At 36.0% G+C, this 17,853-nt stretch overlaps 2 protein-coding genes and 1 long non-coding RNA gene across 3 annotated transcripts; 1 reads left to right on the forward strand and 2 right to left on the reverse strand.

Moving 5' to 3' along the window:
- Window positions 1-2,069, forward strand: LOC113320951 (probable membrane-associated kinase regulator 2). Its single transcript, XM_026568854.1, has 2 exons — window positions 1-1,651; window positions 1,736-2,069. The coding sequence occupies exons 1-2, from the start codon at window positions 475-477 to the stop codon at window positions 1,819-1,821; spliced, it is 1,263 nt and encodes a 420-aa protein (XP_026424639.1). The 5' UTR covers window positions 1-474; the 3' UTR covers window positions 1,822-2,069.
- Window positions 2,070-11,633: 9,564 nt separating this feature from the next.
- On the reverse strand, window positions 11,634-16,620 carry LOC113320616. The gene is made up of 2 exons (XR_003346203.1): window positions 15,376-16,620; window positions 11,634-13,527 (listed from the first exon to the last, which is right to left on the reverse strand). It is a non-coding gene; the product is annotated as an uncharacterized LOC113320616 (long non-coding RNA).
- Window positions 16,621-16,867: 247 nt separating this feature from the next.
- Window positions 16,868-17,600, reverse strand: LOC113323682 (late embryogenesis abundant protein At1g64065-like). Its single transcript, XM_026572018.1, has one exon. It carries the CDS (start codon window positions 17,518-17,520, stop codon window positions 16,882-16,884), a length of 639 nt encoding a protein of 212 aa, XP_026427803.1. The 5' UTR covers window positions 17,521-17,600; the 3' UTR covers window positions 16,868-16,881.
- Window positions 17,601-17,853: the final 253 nt, after the last annotated feature.

Consider the following 17,853-nt stretch of genomic DNA (forward strand, 5'->3'; position numbering starts at 1 on the left):
TTAAAATGGGTATTTACCGTGTACAATAGAGTGCAATGGAAAATGCTTTTTTCTTTCTTTCTTCTTGCTTCTGACTCTGGAAGAGAGACCTCACATGCTTCTGACTTCTGTACATCTCCAGCACCACGTACCCCTCCAGACCTCCATTAAAATACAACAACTCACAGTACCAGCAACAACAAATTTAAAGCAGATTCAGTACTACTACCAAACAACCAAACCGAACCCCTTCTCTCTGTTAAAAGCACTATTCCCTCCCCTCTCTCTCTGTTTTCTCTGTCACATTTTTTAAATTATAATTCAGTACTCTGTTTTCTTTTCTTTTTTTTAGTATTTCCTCACTCTGTTTTTCAATTTCTCATTTTCACCACTTTCTTATCCAAGTATATTGAAATAGTAAAAACCAGACCAGACCCATTACATAAATCAAACACCCATCTTTCAGAAATCACTCAAATTCTGGCATTCCCAACAATGGAAGCTTTTAGTTTACTCAAGTATTGGAGAGTTGGTGGTAGTAATGGAGTTAATAAAACTACTGAGAAACAACAGCAGCAACAACCCATTGCTACTACTACTATTGCTACTACTGTTAGTGAAATGAGTGTTGAAGATGAAGGAGAAGAATGTGTTGTTGATGGTGATGCTGATGATGAAGGACCATTTTTTGATCTGGAATTTACAGTCCCTGATGATGATGAAGAAGATAACAATGGTGGAGAAGAAGAAGACAAAGATGATGATGGTGATTCTGTAACAACAGTTGAGGATGGGTTTGATTTTACAGTATCTCCTGGTTCTGTAACAAGTGGTGGAAATCAAATTGATTCTTCACCAAATAATTTAACATTTTCTCCTTCTGATGATATTTTCTTCAAAGGGGATGGTGGCAAATCAGTTTCTCCTCTGTTTCAATCTTCATCTTCTACAACTTCAACTTCATCATCAGTTGAGAGTGGTATTAATAATAATCCTAAAGTTCAATTTCCTGTTTCTTTAATCAAAACAGCTACTAAAATCAGGGTTTTCATGTTGGGGCTTAAGAGTAACAGTAGTAATCCTAAACCCAAATCAGATGATCAAAAACCAGAGGAGAAACAGAGCACCATCAGAACAGAGCTAAAACAGAGTAGGAAGTTTGTTACTGTAAAATTCAGAGTTGACGAAATCCTACCAATGATTTCATTATTCACTAGAGATACTTCATCTTCTTCTGCTGCTTCAAATAACAACAAAATCATGTCCTCGTCTCAAGAAGAAATCGAAGTAGAAGATGAAGAAGGGAGGAAATTGATCTCTAAAGATGTTGTTCAGAAATATCTGAAAATGATTAAGCCTCTGTATGTGAGAGTTTCTAAGAGATACAACAACAATGGTGGTGCATTTTCTCCATTACAACCCAAGATTGAAATTGATGAATCATTGTCTTCGAAGAGAAAACAGGGGGTGAGTAATTTACCAAATGGACTAAGAATTGTTAGAAAACATTTAGGGAAAAGTCGATCAGCATCATCAGTGAACCCTGTAACAACAAATTCTTCTTCATCAGGAGGGGTTCAATCAAAGAGAAGAGATGATTCATTGTTACAACAACAAGACGGGATTCAGAGTGCCATTCTACATTGTAAACGTTCTTTTAATTCTTCCAGAGGTAATTACACAAAAAAAATCCAACTCTTGTTTTTAATTTTCATTCTGGGTTTGTTCTGATTCCTGTGTTTCTTGTTTGTTACAGATACTGATTCGTGTCCAAGATCATCTACGGAATCACATGAGATATCAACTAGAACTTCAATTGATGAAGCAGCAGCTGGGAAGTGAGAGCTTAGTAGAGGTTCTGTACTATTGTTAAGGTGTTTAGGCAGGCTTCTTCTCATTTGATTTTGCTTTCTGTACAAATTTTAGAGACCCTTTGATGATTAGAATGTAGTGTAGATGAATGATCATATGATTATCAGATCTTCTTTGTAGAAATCTCGACTGATTTTGTTAGTGTTTTAGTTTTTTTTGGATCTCTCAGTGTTCAGAATTGAAAAATTCTCCTATTTTCGTGTAGATCATTATCTTGCTGAAAATTACCATCTTTCTTCCTTTTTCTTTCATGATAGTCAACCGAGGAGAAAGGTAACAAGACAAAGATGGAAAATACAGAGATTTTGATGCGCATGAAAACAACAACAACACACACACACGCAAACAAAACCTCTCTATAGTCTAGATGCCTGTGCTGCTTTTCAGTCTCTTTCTCTGAGTTAGACTAGTCAGAGTAAGCCAGGATTTGTTGTTTGGTGAATCATTCTTCATCGTTAATTCACGATGATGCTACCCACATAGCAGCACACGGACCGCGTTTGGATACAAATTTGTTTTTAACTTCTATTTTTCTAGAAATAGAAGTTAAAAGCAAAATTATTATACAAGTTTATTTTTGACTTTTACTTTTCCAGGAAAAATAAAAATCAAAAACAAAACCATTATTTTAGAGGTCGGGTCTGTAAAATTATTCCCAAACTGACTTCTGACTATTCGATTTCTAGGATTCATGGTTCAAAAGCTAACTTTTAAGTGTACGTTGAAACACTCTTTTAATCTTTAGTTGCCAAGCATGAGAAACAGTAACTTTCTCGGTAAACTCGAAGCCAACGCCACGTTGCCTTTAAAGAAAAAATTCTAAATTTTCCAAATGGGAATAAAAGTTTGAAAGTGGGAATTTTTCATCTTCTTCCAACTTTGGTACGTTGGAGTTGGTATCATGTAATCTTTCTTTCTTTTTGTTGCTTGGACTACTTGAATGGATTGGGTGCACAAAAATAAAGAAGAAGAAGGAAAATGATAGATGATTAGTTTGGTAATCATGGTGTAATTTTTCCACTAATAATAAACAATCAATTTTTGGTTTTTAAGTGTTTTAAGGATAAGTCTTAACTTTTACAAACACTTTGAAGCCATTTTTATAATTACCAACCCCCGTGATTTTACTATTCTAACCAGATGATTGGCTTGGCTATATTATGCAATTAAAATGTTAATGTAAAAATAAATATAGACACTTGCCCCAACCTCTAAAAGGGGATTAATAAATTACCTTTTTATCCAAGTTTTATCCAAGAAATGACAGTAACCAAAATATACCGGGGCCGTTAATGCTGGATCAGTCAGTCTTATGATGCTGGAAATCGAGGAAGACCGCGTTTTGCCTCCTGGGTCATATCATGTACTACTAGTCAGTGTCGGGGTAAATAAACAATGTGTAACTTTGTCTCATGCAGAGGTCTATGTTTTAAAGCAAGACAAGATAAGATTCCCCCTAGCTAGTTTTAGGCCTTCATTTAGTGGCAGTTGTGCCAAAATTTTGTTTTAACTAAAAATAAAAAAAATCAAATCAGAGAGGCATAAACCCTTCATGTGAATGAAATTTAATTTTGTCCAGGGGACAGATAATAAATTGTATTTTCCCTGATGGAGATTTTAGACATACTTCGAAAAAATTTCAGCAATTTAATTTAATTCCGAGAAGAAATCCAAGATTGTATGTAATTTCTGTCTAACATTAGTATAGAGCGTAGAGCACGAGCACGACCACTCCCTCAGTCGAGATTTTCCTCGAAATGTCCATCTAATGTTGTTGTTTACAATCAAACATTTAGCATTACAATATCTATTAAGGTTGATGTAGGGTTATCAAATTTTCACGTAAAGTTACCGAACTCTATCCGGTTGAAGGATGATTTTTGCAGGATACCGGTAATCTCCGTTGAATTTAGTAAACTCGTCTAATAGCCTTAACATAGAGCTTGAAAACTGACCATGCATGAATTTGTGAATCCTCCAACATCAAGCTACACAATCTTGGAACTATGACAACCCAAAAGCAACACTTATTTGTAGTTAGTTCATGTACATGCACTTGATCCGACACTACTTACAGAGGATACGACATCTAGTCGTGATTTAAGGACCATAGATTTGTTATGTTCTCCATGCTGATTTTGCTTGTGATTTTGTCTCTCTTCATTGACAAATAATGTAGAATTGAATCATCTGGGCGCAATTCATGGTTAATTTTGACATACATTTGGTAATAGAAAATAGGTGCAGAATTACATGTAATGTCTTTGATTGTGGGATATGGGCTACACTGAAACTACTAAGCATTTGCAAATGCAATTGTAACCATATGATATTGAACCTAAATTGAGTATTATTTTCCCGACTTCCTCATTTTTGTGTCGGGAATGAGCAGTGGTACAGAGACCCATACTCTTGATCAATATATATCCAAATTCTTTTATGCATCGTTTAGCATAGTAGAAAATTGGATTCTAGCTTCTCATGTTTTTATAGGCAAAGGCCGGAAGATGATATGCTTAATTTTGATGATAAAAACTCTGATTATTTTCGTATTAGAGCCAATTATAGAACGAGAAGATCTTAAATTGAATGTATCCAGGATAGCAATGGTACTTGGCTGACTGACAGGCACTTGATGGCATATAATCTGTTTTCCCATTAAGGAAGTATGAGTACATCTTCCAATCCTACTCTTTTGCCTGAATTTATGAATAATGTTAGTCCTTGTATTAATGAGATGGATAATCATATGTTGCTTGCTATTCCCACATATGATGAAATAAAAAATGTTGTTTCTAAAATGAAACCATGGACCTCGCCAGGTCCGAATGGATTTCCTCCAGGTTTTTATCAAAAAATGTGGGATGTTGCGGGTCAAGATACCGTAAATACGGTCCAAGCTATTTGGCACTCTAAACATTCGTTGAAACAAATTCTTGAGTTCTTGTCTTTGATACCAAAAATTCCTTGTCCTAAAACTGCTTCTGATTTCAGACCTATGAGTTGTGTAATACATCTTATATAATTATTTCAAAACTCATGGCTAACAAACAAGCTAAAGCCTCTCTTGAATAAAACTATATCTCCTTTCCAAACATCCTTCCTTCAGGGTAGAGTAATGACAGATAATATTATCCTTGCCCATGAGCTGGTGGATACATTGAAAAAAATCAAATCTAAAAGAGAATTTACGGATTTAAAATTGGACATGTCAAAGGAATTCGATAGAATCGAATGGCCTTTTCTGTTAGCATGTCTGCAAAGACTAGGATTTAGTGATAATTGGTGTTAACTAGTAAGTCAATGCATTTCTACGGTGTCTACGTCTGTTCTATTGAATGATTCACTGGGAGATATATTTAAACCGACAAGAGGTTTAAAACAAGGGAATCCACTATCCCCTTATCTTTTTATTTTGTGTATGGATGTTTTATCTAGATCTTTGCCTGCTTCTCAGAACAATAATAGCATAATTGGTCTTAAGGTTACTGACCCTCCCATAACACACTTATTCTTTGTTGATGACATTCTAATTTTTTTCTAAGATTTGTCCTGCAGGTACTAGAACTCTTAATGACATTATCGACAGCTTTAGCAAGTCTTCTGGACAAGTAATTAACAAAAATTCTGGAGTTGCTTTCAGTCCAAAAACTGATAACAACCTTAAGACTGAAATCACTAGTATTCTCAATATAAAGAGTATTGGTTTGCAGGAATGGGGTCCCTCTTCTTTTTCAGAAAAATAAATAGGAATCTTTCAACAACATGATGGATAATTTTGGCAGTAAGTTGGGCATATGGAAAGGTAAGTTCTTTAACCAAGATGGTAGAACTATCTTGACCCAAACATCATTAGGTAGTATAGCCATTCACAATATGTCTGTTTTCAAGATACCAAAAGTTGTAACAGATAAAATGGATCTTGTCCAACGAAATTTCTGGTGGAGTAAGGACTCCAATACTAGAGGTGTCTTTCTTATATCTTGGGACAGTGCAGCCTTACCCAAGGACCAAGGTGGTCTAAATATTAGGAATATTTTCAATAAAGCTCTCTTAACTAAGTTGGCTTGGCGAATGTTGAATAATGAGGATGCTTTGTGGGTGCAGATACTTTGTCATAAATATTTCTTAGAATTCCATCCTCTTTCTGATGAGTTACCCACTAGTGGATCTTGGGTAGGGTTTTTTCTAAGATCTATAAGCTATTAAGTCTAATTATTGCTGGGAAGTGGGAGATGGGAAAAAAAATAAAGATTTGGAAGGATTGTTGGGTTCCAACCTTAACTTCCCGTCTCCCAACCCAATTTGTTTCTAGGGATATAGTTACAGTAGACCTCATAGACAAGGATACGAATTACTGGAATTTGACTATGTTGAATGCTCTGTTTCCACAAAACATAGTTAAAGAAATTTGCACAATTAGGCTCCCAGTTGCAGGTGCTGACAGAATTAGATGGATAGGTATAAGAAATAGTATGTTTAGTGTTACATCGAATTATAACTATATTTTAAGTTCTACTCAAACTAATGCCAACATGAATACATCTAATTTTCCTTGGAAAAAGTTGTGGAAGCTTAGTTTGCCTCCAAAGGTTCTTCATTTTTCATGGAAGTGTGTCCAAAGAAAGATGTTTAAGTTTAGTTTGAATAGTCTAGAAGAAGTTCCATGTTAGGAGTTTAAGTTTTATTAGGAAGATGTTTTTACATGGTGATCAAGTCTCTCTTGTGATTTAAATAGGATGCTAATCCATGAGCATTTTACAACAGAGAGTACTTACGTTTGAGTAATAAAATTCTTATTCGAGTTATTTTTAAGTCTTTGATATCAGATTTTCTATATCTAGTATATCAGAGCAAGAAGATCCTAGGGTTGTGGTATAAGATGTAGAGCAGAAGAAGGTGGCAACTAGTTCAATTTCAATTAAAGTACCGGTGTTTGAAGGAAAAAGAGGTGTGGGATATTGTTAACACAGGTTACGTAGAACTGGCAGAAAGAGCTGCACTTATAGAAGCTCAAAGCACTCTTTCAGCTGAAAACAAAAAGAAGAACTCTAAAGCAACATATATTCTTCATCAAGGAATCCATGAATAAATCATGGACAGAGTTATATATATCAAAGAAGTCAAAAAAGCTTGGGATGGTTTAATAAACTATTATAAAAGATCTAATAATGTCAAGAAAGTAAGACTGCAAACTTTAAAAAGAAAATATGAACTTCTGCAGATGGAATCATCAGAATCAATCTCAGATTTCTTCTCAAAGACATTAAATCTAGTCAATGAGATGAAAGCTAATGGTGATACAATATAAGACTATACAATTGTTGAAAAGATCCTACGTTGTTTACCTGAAAAATATGAATCAAAGGTAACTGCAACAGAAGAATGTAATACAGATGCTACTATGAGTCTCGATGAAGTGTTAGGATCTTTACAGGATTATGAACAAAGATTGTTTGAAAAAAAAAAAACTGTAAAGCCTGTTGAAGAAGTACTTCAAAGTCAAGTAAATTGGAATAATAAACAAAGATCCAAGACTGGAGGTTATCAAGGAAGGAGATATGTTACTAAAGCAAAAATCTAATGTTATAATTGTGGAGAGTTTGGTCACTTTGATAATGAGTTCTTTACCGGACAAAAGAAATGCAACTAAAAACAACTTCAAAGCAAACATAGCAGAAAGTCTAGACGAAGAAACTGAAATCTTATTACTTGTTTGTCATACTTGAAGAACAAACTCATCATAAGTAGTATTTAGACGCAGGTTGTAGTAATCATATGTGTGGAAGAAAAGATTTATTTATCAACCTTGATGAATCTGTATGTTCAACTGTGAAGTTTGGAAACAATTTTACAGTTCCAGTTATGGGAAAAGGTAGAATTGACATTATAATAATTAAGAATGGATCGCAGACATACATTATGGATATATTATATATACCAGGTTTACATCAAATTTATTAAGTATGGGTCAACTGTTAAAATGAGGTTTTTCTATGAATATCCTTAATGGTACTTGTACAATTCGTGATCGTAGAAGAAGACTGATTGCAAGAGTACAAATGAACAAGAATAGATTGTTTTCATTGAGTATTTAATATCGAAAGGAAAGATGTTATAATACTTTTCTTCATAATGATTCTTGGTTATGGAACGAGAGAATGGATCATGTGAACTTTAATAGCTTACAAATTCTGGAAAAGAAGGAGATGGTCTCAGGCTTACCCTTACCCATCATTGATTTTCCTGAATCAAGGTGTGATAATTGCATCTCTGGCAAAAAACATAGAGATCAATTTCTTGTAAACAAAGCAAGAAGAGCAGAACAACAACTAGAGGTGATTCATAGTGACCTATGCGGTCCTATTGAGTAAGTTTCACATGGAGGTAACAAATATTTTATAACTTTTATAGATGATTTCAGTAAAAAGGCATGGTTTATTTACTAAAACAGAAGAGTAATGCTTTTCAAGCCTTTCAAATATTTAAAGCTTATACTGAAAAACAAATTGGTATAACATTAAAGTTTTAAGAAAAGATAGAGGTAAAGAGTATACTATTGTTGATAGATTTATTAAAGAATGTGGTATTCAACATCAGCTGACTCCTAAATATACACCACAAACAAACGGTAGCAGAAAGAAAGAATAATACTATAATGGAGACGGTACGTAGTATGAGAAGAGCAAAGAATTTATCTAAGAATTTCTGGGGTGATGCAGTTGACTGTGATGTTTATCTGCTAAATAGATGTCCTACTAGAAGTGTGTGTAACAAGACAGCAGAAGAAGCATGGAGTGGTAAATGACCAAGTGTTAAGTATTTTAAGTCGTTAACCTAGTTTTCAAGAAGAAACCTAAGGTTAAAGGAGAATCGACTCTAGCTAATACAACTAGTATCACACAGGAGGTGTGAGGACTAAGTTTCCCAGTTGCTAGAGTTCTCCCTTATATAGTCTTTCAAATCAGGTTTTGCAATCAATGTTAGCTTGGTAACAAAGCATTCAATATTCACCGTTAGATGAAAACCTGATTAGATTCAAGCTAATATCTTTCAACCGTTGGATCGAAAACTTATCTTGTTACACACAAATGAAATGTACTATTTTGGGTTTATGTAACCGTACCCAAACATGAACATTTGTTGGTTCAATAATAGTTAACCAAATGGTTAGCCATATGAGCACTTTCATATCAACCATGTTCTTCTTCACCATAACTAGTTCAAATGACTCAAATGAACTAGTTAGAGAGTTGTTAAATTGCAAGGAAATCTTACGTAACTACACAAGACACAATCAAAGCAAGAAAAATTTTATTCACTCGAATCGGTTCATGGACTATATATCCACGGGTTGCATTTTGCATTCCTTAGATAGTATAAATAAGTTCACAAACAATCATCTTTAGATATAACCAGCTTAAGTTCGCAGACTTAGTTCGCGGACTTAAGTTCCCGGAAGGAGTTCTCAAACTCCAACAGATTTTCTCGGGTCGAGAACTTCCGCCAGTTCGCGGACTGGGTTAGCGGACTGAGTTCACGGCTCTTGTTCCGGTTCTCTTGATCAACAAAGTTCGCAAACTTCGGTTCAAGGAAAAAGGACTTATACATATATGTGTTGCCACATAATGCTTATGTCCAACATTGGTTATATAATCTAAACTCTCATTTCAATCATTGAAACATTCTTGTAGGACGTTATATAGTTTTTTTTCACAAACCATTTTTCGTCAAAGCAATTTTCAAAGTGATTGAAACATATCATGACTTTCGTCACTAGGTAAAGATGAACTTGGCCAAAGCAACAACTTACCAACACATATTTCGAGAAATAGATAGGCGAGATAAACTCCGCTCGAAATAGCAAATGTGTATAATTAAAGTCTATATAGCAAAACGACTTTGTCTCAAAATAGGAGATAGAGTAGATAGACTTTTGAGTGATAGATAAGTTCAAGTCTCCACATACCTTTTAGTCGATGAAGATCCACCGGTTCCTTGAGTAGTCCTTCGTCTTGTATGATGATTTCCATGGAGTTCTTGAACTCAACTACACTTTCTATCCTAGTCCGAGACTTAGCTATAGTAGACTAGAAACCAAGACTTATAGTTTTGATCACTAACATTGACAAACATGCTTGAGATAGCAACGCATGCAAGTTCGACCGAGCAATGCTCTAACAGTATCAACTGGTACAGTTGACACTGTTTTTATGTTTGACTAAAAGTATGTCATATTTGGAAGTCGAAGTAAACTTGAGATATATGTTTTGCCAGTTTTAGAGGTTACTTAGAATTGCGTTTAGTTTCTCTGTTTAGAGTTTTGAATAGTCTAGAAGAAGTTCTATCTTAGGAGTTTAAGTTTTATTAGGAAGATGTTTTTACTTGGTTATCAGGTCTCCCTTGTTATTTAAATAGGCTGCTAAGCCATGAGCATTGTACAACAGAGAGTACTCACGTTTGAGTAATAAAATTCTTATTCGACTTATTCTTAAGTCTTTGATATCAGATTTTCTACACGGTTGTTTTGAAACGAGTTATTTTTAAGCCTTTGATATTAGATTTTCTACACAGTTGTTTCGAAATTATGTACATAAACTAACTTCTATTTTTCAATCTTCTAACAGTCGAAAAACATTTTTTTAAGTAGTAAATCATTTCGTGCTCTTCTAACGCATTTTGATCTTATCAGTCTAACAATATGCCAAGTTCAAAAGTGAGAAGTAATTTTGGGAACATAATTTCAACATGATTTTCGAAAGAAAAGAGATTTACTTCTTTATAAAACAAATTATTCATGTTTTTAACTTATAAAATTAACTTCTGCTTCTAGTATTCAAACACCCAATTAAAAATTTAGCATGATAAAGCATAGCATTAGTTCATGAACAACTTCAATAACTGACCTTGCATGAATTTATTAATCCTCCGACAAGGCCAAGCTACACAATCTTGGAAATAAACCCAGAAAAGACACACTAAGCAGTTAGTTCATGAACCTCTTGCGCATATAAATGTCCGACCTAATCTAATCTTATCCAATCCAATCTAGTAATGAACATTATTAGTGACAAAAAGATTTATGAGAATTTTGAAGTGGCCAAGAAATGAATACAACGCACTTGATCCGACTCTGTTTACAAAGGATATGACATGTTATCGCGATTCAAGGACCGTAGATTTGTTATGTTCTCTATGCTGATTTTGTCTAATCTCTAGTCTTCTTCACAAATAATGTACTCCCAGAGATGAATGAATAAGATACGACAGACTCACTCTCGAATCATTTGGGCGTAATTCGTGGGTAGTTTTGACATCATTTGGTATTAAAAAATAAGTGCAAAATTTCATGTAGTATGTCTTTGATTAGGTGACATTATGCCATTGCCATGAGGTTAAGGGATGCGACTGCAGTTTCTTAAATTTAAGATTTAAGTGTTTGGCGGACCATCTTGACTTTTTCAACGCAGTTGACTTAATTTTACGGAACAGTCGAACAAATTTCAGGCACACCATACGTCCACATTCCAGCAACAACGCACCTGGAATTCAGCAAATATAAACCGAGTGCTGCAGTCCTTGAAACTCTAATGCGAACACCGAAAAAGAAAAAAAAAATCAATGTCCAGCGGAGAAAAACTAAGTGCTGGGAAATCACATCTTCTGATCTCCCACTTGCAATGTTTTTGTAGGCGGTCTAACTTGAAGTTGCAATATTATATCCAAACTGCAACTTACCCAGAAGCAGCAGCCTGTACTGGGCATTTGACCACCATGAATTCACAATTCAATTCATTATAAAAACGTCCTCAAGCAAGAATGGTTTCAAGGAATCACAAATTGCTTCGACTCTTCAACATAGCAGCAATAACTTCATCAAGCATCTTAATTTTGCAATGGCAAATTTGATCAACACCGTATACGTGAGAGCCGGTTCTTCTTCTCCATATCTAACACAAGCTCAGCTTTGGGAGGAAGAGGATCATTACTTCGATTCTGGGAGTAACAATCCGCATAATTCTCCTATGGTTCCTCAGACGGTATTCGACAGAGCAGCGTACGAAAACTACACATCTGCGTTTTACGCGTTCGAAGCAACCGTGCCATCAAACGAAGACTTGAAAGCTGCACTCGCAAAAGTCCTGCTTCATTACCCGCATTTAGTAGGAAGGCTTTCATTTATTAATGTCTGAACTTGTTTCTTTCTTAACAATTGGGGTGTTCTTGTGACCGAAACTCTCATTGCAACAACACTAGCCGATCAACTTCCGCTCAATCCGTCATCAGAAGAAGTTAGACAGCTTCTTCCACCTGAAGATCAGTCCGACTTTCTCCAAATTCAGCTCAACAGATTCTCATGTGGTGGTTTAGCTATCGGTGCAACTTACCATTCTCGTGTAGCTGATGCCCAATCCATGACTTCTTTCTTTGTCGCATGGGCGAGAGTGGTTCGTGGTCTCGACGTAGAGCCACTTCCATTTCATGATCGATCTGCTGTTTGTCGACCAAGGAAACCACTCAGCGTTGAATTTGATCACCGGTCAATTGAGTTCGATAGGGATGATACGAGTACCCCGGTCGAATCACCTTCCGTCGAAACGATCATCATCAATTACTCTTCTGAATTCATTGATATGCTCAAAGCTAAGTTTCCGGGCGATGAGCAAAAGTTCAGTACTTTTGAGTGTTTACTTTCTCATACATGGAAGAAAGTGACTGAAGCTCGGGGACTCAGACTTCGAAACGTCGACACAAGTAAGAATTGCAGTGAATGGAAGAACAAGAATTGAACCTGCAGTGCCAATGGAGTATTTCGGTAACTTAGTACTATGGGCTTATCCAAGTTTGAAGGTTCAGGACTTGTTGCAGAACACTCATGCATATGTTGCAAAAACAATTCACGACGCGGTCAGCCGCCTCGATAGCCGCTACTTCAAGTCGTTCATTGATTTCTCAGAAGAAGTCGAAGGTAAAGAGTCTCTAGAAGATGAGGAGCTAGATGCAATGGAACCGGATTACGGAAACACATTGTCCAAATTTGCAAGTGGATAGCTGGTTGGGGTATCCATTTCATGAACTTGATTTCGGCAGTCGAAGTCCATGTGCATTTTTTCCGGTACCCAAAAATCAAACCGAAGGTTTCATGAATTTCTTGCCTTCTTGCAATGGAGATGGCGGAGTGGATGTGGTGCTCTCACTTTTGCTCGAACATGTTCAGGTCTTCAACGAAATTTCCCATTGTATCGATGACTAGCTAAAAGACCGAAACACTCGAGAACACAATAATAAAGAACCTGAAAGATTTGCTATAACATGTCTGATCTTGTTAAATCAATAAACTTGTCAAATTAAAACTCATATGAATATACTGTCTCATTACTTTGATTATGCATTTGGGTGTGACAATCTGGCCGTTGACAAAGCAATTTAGGGAGTGTGGAAAGATAAAGTACTTAACTAGTTTTAGATCAGGCTATTTGCAGCTTCACTCGGAAGCATTTAGAAACTCCAACAAAAGGTAAACTTCTTCACTGGCAGAAACCTTCACGGACCATTGCTCAACCAAGAAAAGACTCTTCCTTAAATGGTCAGTCTAAAGTTGCAGGGATCCATTGTTGTGGTGATTGTGATAATGATGAGATCATTAGAGCCTTCTCTCCGACAGTTCTTATTCATCTGAACACAGTAAACTGAATTAGTCGAGTACAATGACATGAACAAAAATAATGAGAAAATAAGAAAAAGGAAACAAACCCAATGAAAATTATTCTATCTAATTGCAAAATGGAAAGTGTGCACATTGAGATTCTAACTAATTGCAAAACGGACCTTAATGACTCAACTGTTCTTAGACTTGTAGGTTTGTAATCACATAAAGGTATGCTAAATATACAACAGTTTACACATACAAACACATTGTTTCAACTTGCAATAAGAATCACAATGACTAAATTATGCAAAAGCAAGCATGGATATGCGCACATCATTTAATTTTGAACTTGTTAATCTTAAAGCACGAAAATTGCCAAGCGCACAAGGTTACAGAGGAGCAAAGAACAAAAAACAAAAGATATTTCTGGAAGAAAAAAATTCATAGCAATCAAAAAAGTATAATTCCATGTCTATTGATCTTTGATTTCTGTCTGGCCCATGGACGGAGCCAGGAATTCTACAATTTATTCTTTGTTTGGAACTCATAATGGAAGTTAGAACTGCAGATTCCATGTTACTACCTGCACTAGTATGAGTACCAATTACACAACCGTGCACTGTTTTCTGGCCTTTGACAGAGCAATTTAGGGAGTGTGGAAGGATAGAGCTTAGTGTAACCTCAAGTTAGACTGACATGTAGTGATCTAGTTTAAGTATTGGAAACTCATAGGATGGAAATGGTTTACAAACAGATATGAGGTTGGCCCAAAGTTCACACCCGTTCTGGTTTTCAGTCATAACGCGCTAGTCTTTCTAGCACTGGAATATAAAACCATTGTGCTGACTGAAACCATAATGCATAACATTTTCTTTTCCAAAAATCTAAATAAACAACCAGATACAGAAATCATTAAATTGCAACAGCAAAAAAACTAAAAAGACAATCTCAAATTCTGAACCATTCAAACTGCTGGAAGTTCTCTTATGTACCAAAGCAACAGATAAAAACTAAAAAGACAATCTCAAATTCTGAACCATTCAAACTGCTGGAAGTTCTCTTATGTACCAAAGCAACAGATAATCAGTAACAAGAATATACAGGTTTAGAAAAATAGAGATGTTATAAGGCTCATTAGTGGGTCACATTAGAAATGTACCTTGGCATGTTCTTCTAAATCATACTTAAACTAGATATAAGCTTCACCATTACGTGGTCAATAAATGTTAAACAGCTCTATTTTCTACACCTAGACATTACGGTTCTAAATCACCTTTAGAAGGTCCTCGCATTTAGAGCATTGTAATTCCGTAAAAGATACACAAGATTGAAATGGACAAAAGGGTCAGGGTGATAGGCTCTTGAGTGATGGCAGAGCCTCCCATTCAACAGTGTTCGAAACCCAAACAAGTTTTTGTTGAGAATAACCACCGACTCGGAGAGAATTCTAGAAATTTTCTTTATCTACAATTATTCAAAGATGTATACTGATTTCTAGAATTATCTGGAGTACGAAATTAGCTAGAAAGCTATTGAACTATCTAGAGTGTTCATAGAGTCGGTCAGAGTAAGTTAGAGATCCCAAGTGACGTTGTGTTGCAAAGTTTGAGTGAGTAAGCCTGGTTTGTAAGCATTTTACTTGTGATTAATAAAATTAGAGTTTTCATAAGTAAAATCACTGCCCAGCTAGCTTCTCAAACTCAGCAGTTTTAAGTTACCCACCCACTGGCTATCCCACCAAAAGTTACCAACAAGCAAAACTTTTTACCAGAATGTTCCACAATATAAATAACTGAAGTGGAATTGTAGTTGCAGACGAAAAGATATACCAACTGAAATAATATGAAAATGCATAAAATGTGATATTTTTTTACCTCAACCATTGCAGCTCGGAATTCTTCACGACCCCATCTGTAATCGGTTTCTTCAGATAAGTACCAGAGCCAACTGAGACTATGCTCTCCACATAACTCACTCGACTATTGTCCATATTCATACCACGGACCACCATCAGTCTAACTATTTTAATTGTTGGATCATATAAATGTAATTGTTCCCTATCATTATCTACTAGTATTTTCCCATTGTCAAAACACCATAGAGGCCTCCAAAATGGAATTTTTCGCGGGGGCGATGGTAGCTGGGTTATGGTATATTTTTTGATCCAAGATTCTTTCTCTCCATATTCCTGCATCACCCACACATCAACTTTAACTGATTTCCAGATACAAGCGATACCGATACAGTCTCCCCACACTCCCACATTTTTATAAACATCTCCAGAATAATCTGCAGGTGGCATAATATTTTCAGGTAACGGCATATTCACCACTATCTCATTGCTAATAAGAAAAGAGAAGATAACTTGGGAGGAGGTTCCGTGAGTGTCGATTCGTCCCAGCCAATGAAGACATCCATTGAAAGACACACCATACTATCCTTTACGAGACCGAAATGAGAATCCGACGTCTCCCTGAATACTAGTCCATGAATCTTTTCTCGGTGTGTAAATATCGATTTTGAAGCAACCACCATAATCTGATATTATAACTAGTTTGTAATCATCAGTGTTGGTGTCATAACCAAATCCATAGGTAACGTCGTCGCCGTAAATCTCTTCAGGCCTTGTAAATTCCTTAAATTCTTTTGTTAATGGGTTAAAAATACAGAAATACTCGGTTTTCACAACACATCTCCTTCCTTAATCACCAATATCATCAATTCTAGAAAACATTAAACAAACTAAGCCATTGCATGAACCCAAAAGATTAAGGGCGTATAAATTCTTGGGTTCAAATGGGTAATTTATCAGAACAAACCCATCAAATCCAGCTAATGGCAATTTATCAATACCTATGGAGTAAATCATAGGACCATAATCTCGCGTGGTATGCCTAAACAAGATCTTAGGGTTGTTGTGTTTAGTTTGATTAAGATGATTCTTGATGAAACTAGGTTTAGATAGTAGATTATAAAAGTGTTTGCATACACACCTTGATGATAAGATGGAAGTACCTGGTAACCTCAGAAAGATTTCATCAGATAATCCTTCAGGAAGATTTGACCACCCAGATGTTGATTCTTCTTCTACTTGCTTAAGTTTGCTCATTTTCGCTGCAGCAAAATCAACTGGAATTTCAGTGACTGAAACAAAATTCAGGGTTCAAGGTATTAAATGTAGAAATGTTATGCTACATCTCGGGTCATTTACTTTAGAAGAAACTCCATTTTTTACCGTAGGATTCTTCCATTCATCAACTTGTAAGATTTATCAATTGAGAGCGGAACTCGTGTCAGTTTTGCGGAACCGACAGTTCATTTTGTACTAGCTAAAATCGCGGAAAACTCAATTAGAAATGCTAGAAATGCTAAAAATTCAATTAGATTGATGATTTAGTTTTACATTTTTGATCTAGAATCGATAAACTCGTCAAATTAAAACGCATTTTACAATCCATTTTCACAACAATGTTGTTGTTCGTAATCCCAAAGATTTTCATTTTGCCGACGACTCTCGTCTTAGTAGTCATGTCCAACACCCCGGAGACCGCATCACTTTGTATACCAGGTGTGGTGTATAGCTTCGCCGTGTCCAGCTCGAACGGCAAATCCATTTGCTGCGTGCGTCTCGGCTTAGCTTTTCCCGGCGGAATTGGAATTTCTCCGATTTGATTCCCCTTATAGTAAAGGACCGTGGTACTATTGCCGTATTTGAATGTCGCAGCATTTGGATTCTTCATAGACACATCTGCGATCAGACTAACATTGAACTTCAGATCGGATTTCAGCTTCACGACTGTCAGCTTGTTCGTCTTAATCTCTGGATCTCTTAAGAAAAGAGTGAACAGAAGTGCTAGAAAAACAGCGACGAGTATTAAAACGGTCACCGTGCAAAACCCGCAGCATTTCACGTATTTCTTTCGCCGGTGTTTCCATCCTTTTGCGTTCGCTTCGTTTTCTTGGCTGTTGAATCGGCCGTTTGTAGCTGATAATGATCTGATTTCTTCATCTTCCGGCATGACTTACTTTTCTTTCTTTCTTTCTTTGGAACTTGTGAGACACAAAGACTTGTTTGATTATGAATGGCATGTACAGGGTGTATTATTCGACCAAGTTATAGAAAATGGAAATGATGACAATAATTTAGAGTAAATTTCAACGTGGGCAACCGTCCTAATCATAGTTGTTGACATGTTGCTTGGATGATGGACCCAAGTTTTTTCTTGAATTTCAAAAAAGATGCCCAATGGAATTCATATCCCATATTATACGCCAGACAGTAAAACAAAAACAAATCCTCGTAGTTGTATGGAAATTTCTCTGACTCGAGTCACTCGGAAGACTCAAGCTCC

This window comes from Papaver somniferum, chromosome 11 (genome assembly GCF_003573695.1).
Source record: "Papaver somniferum cultivar HN1 chromosome 11, ASM357369v1, whole genome shotgun sequence".
Taxonomy (NCBI): Eukaryota; Viridiplantae; Streptophyta; class Magnoliopsida; order Ranunculales; family Papaveraceae; genus Papaver; species Papaver somniferum.

Coding starts and splice junctions, on each gene's coding strand:
- LOC113320951 (XM_026568854.1), top strand. CDS start 475: ATGGAAGCTTTTAGTTTACTCAAGTATTGGAGAGTTGGTGGTAGTAAT. Junction 1,652..1,735: donor TTCTTTTAATTCTTCCAGAG/GTAATTACACAA, acceptor TGTTTGTTACAG/ATACTGATTCGTGTCCAAGA.
- LOC113323682 (XM_026572018.1), bottom strand. CDS start 17,520: ATGCCGGAAGATGAAGAAATCAGATCATTATCAGCTACAAACGGCCGA.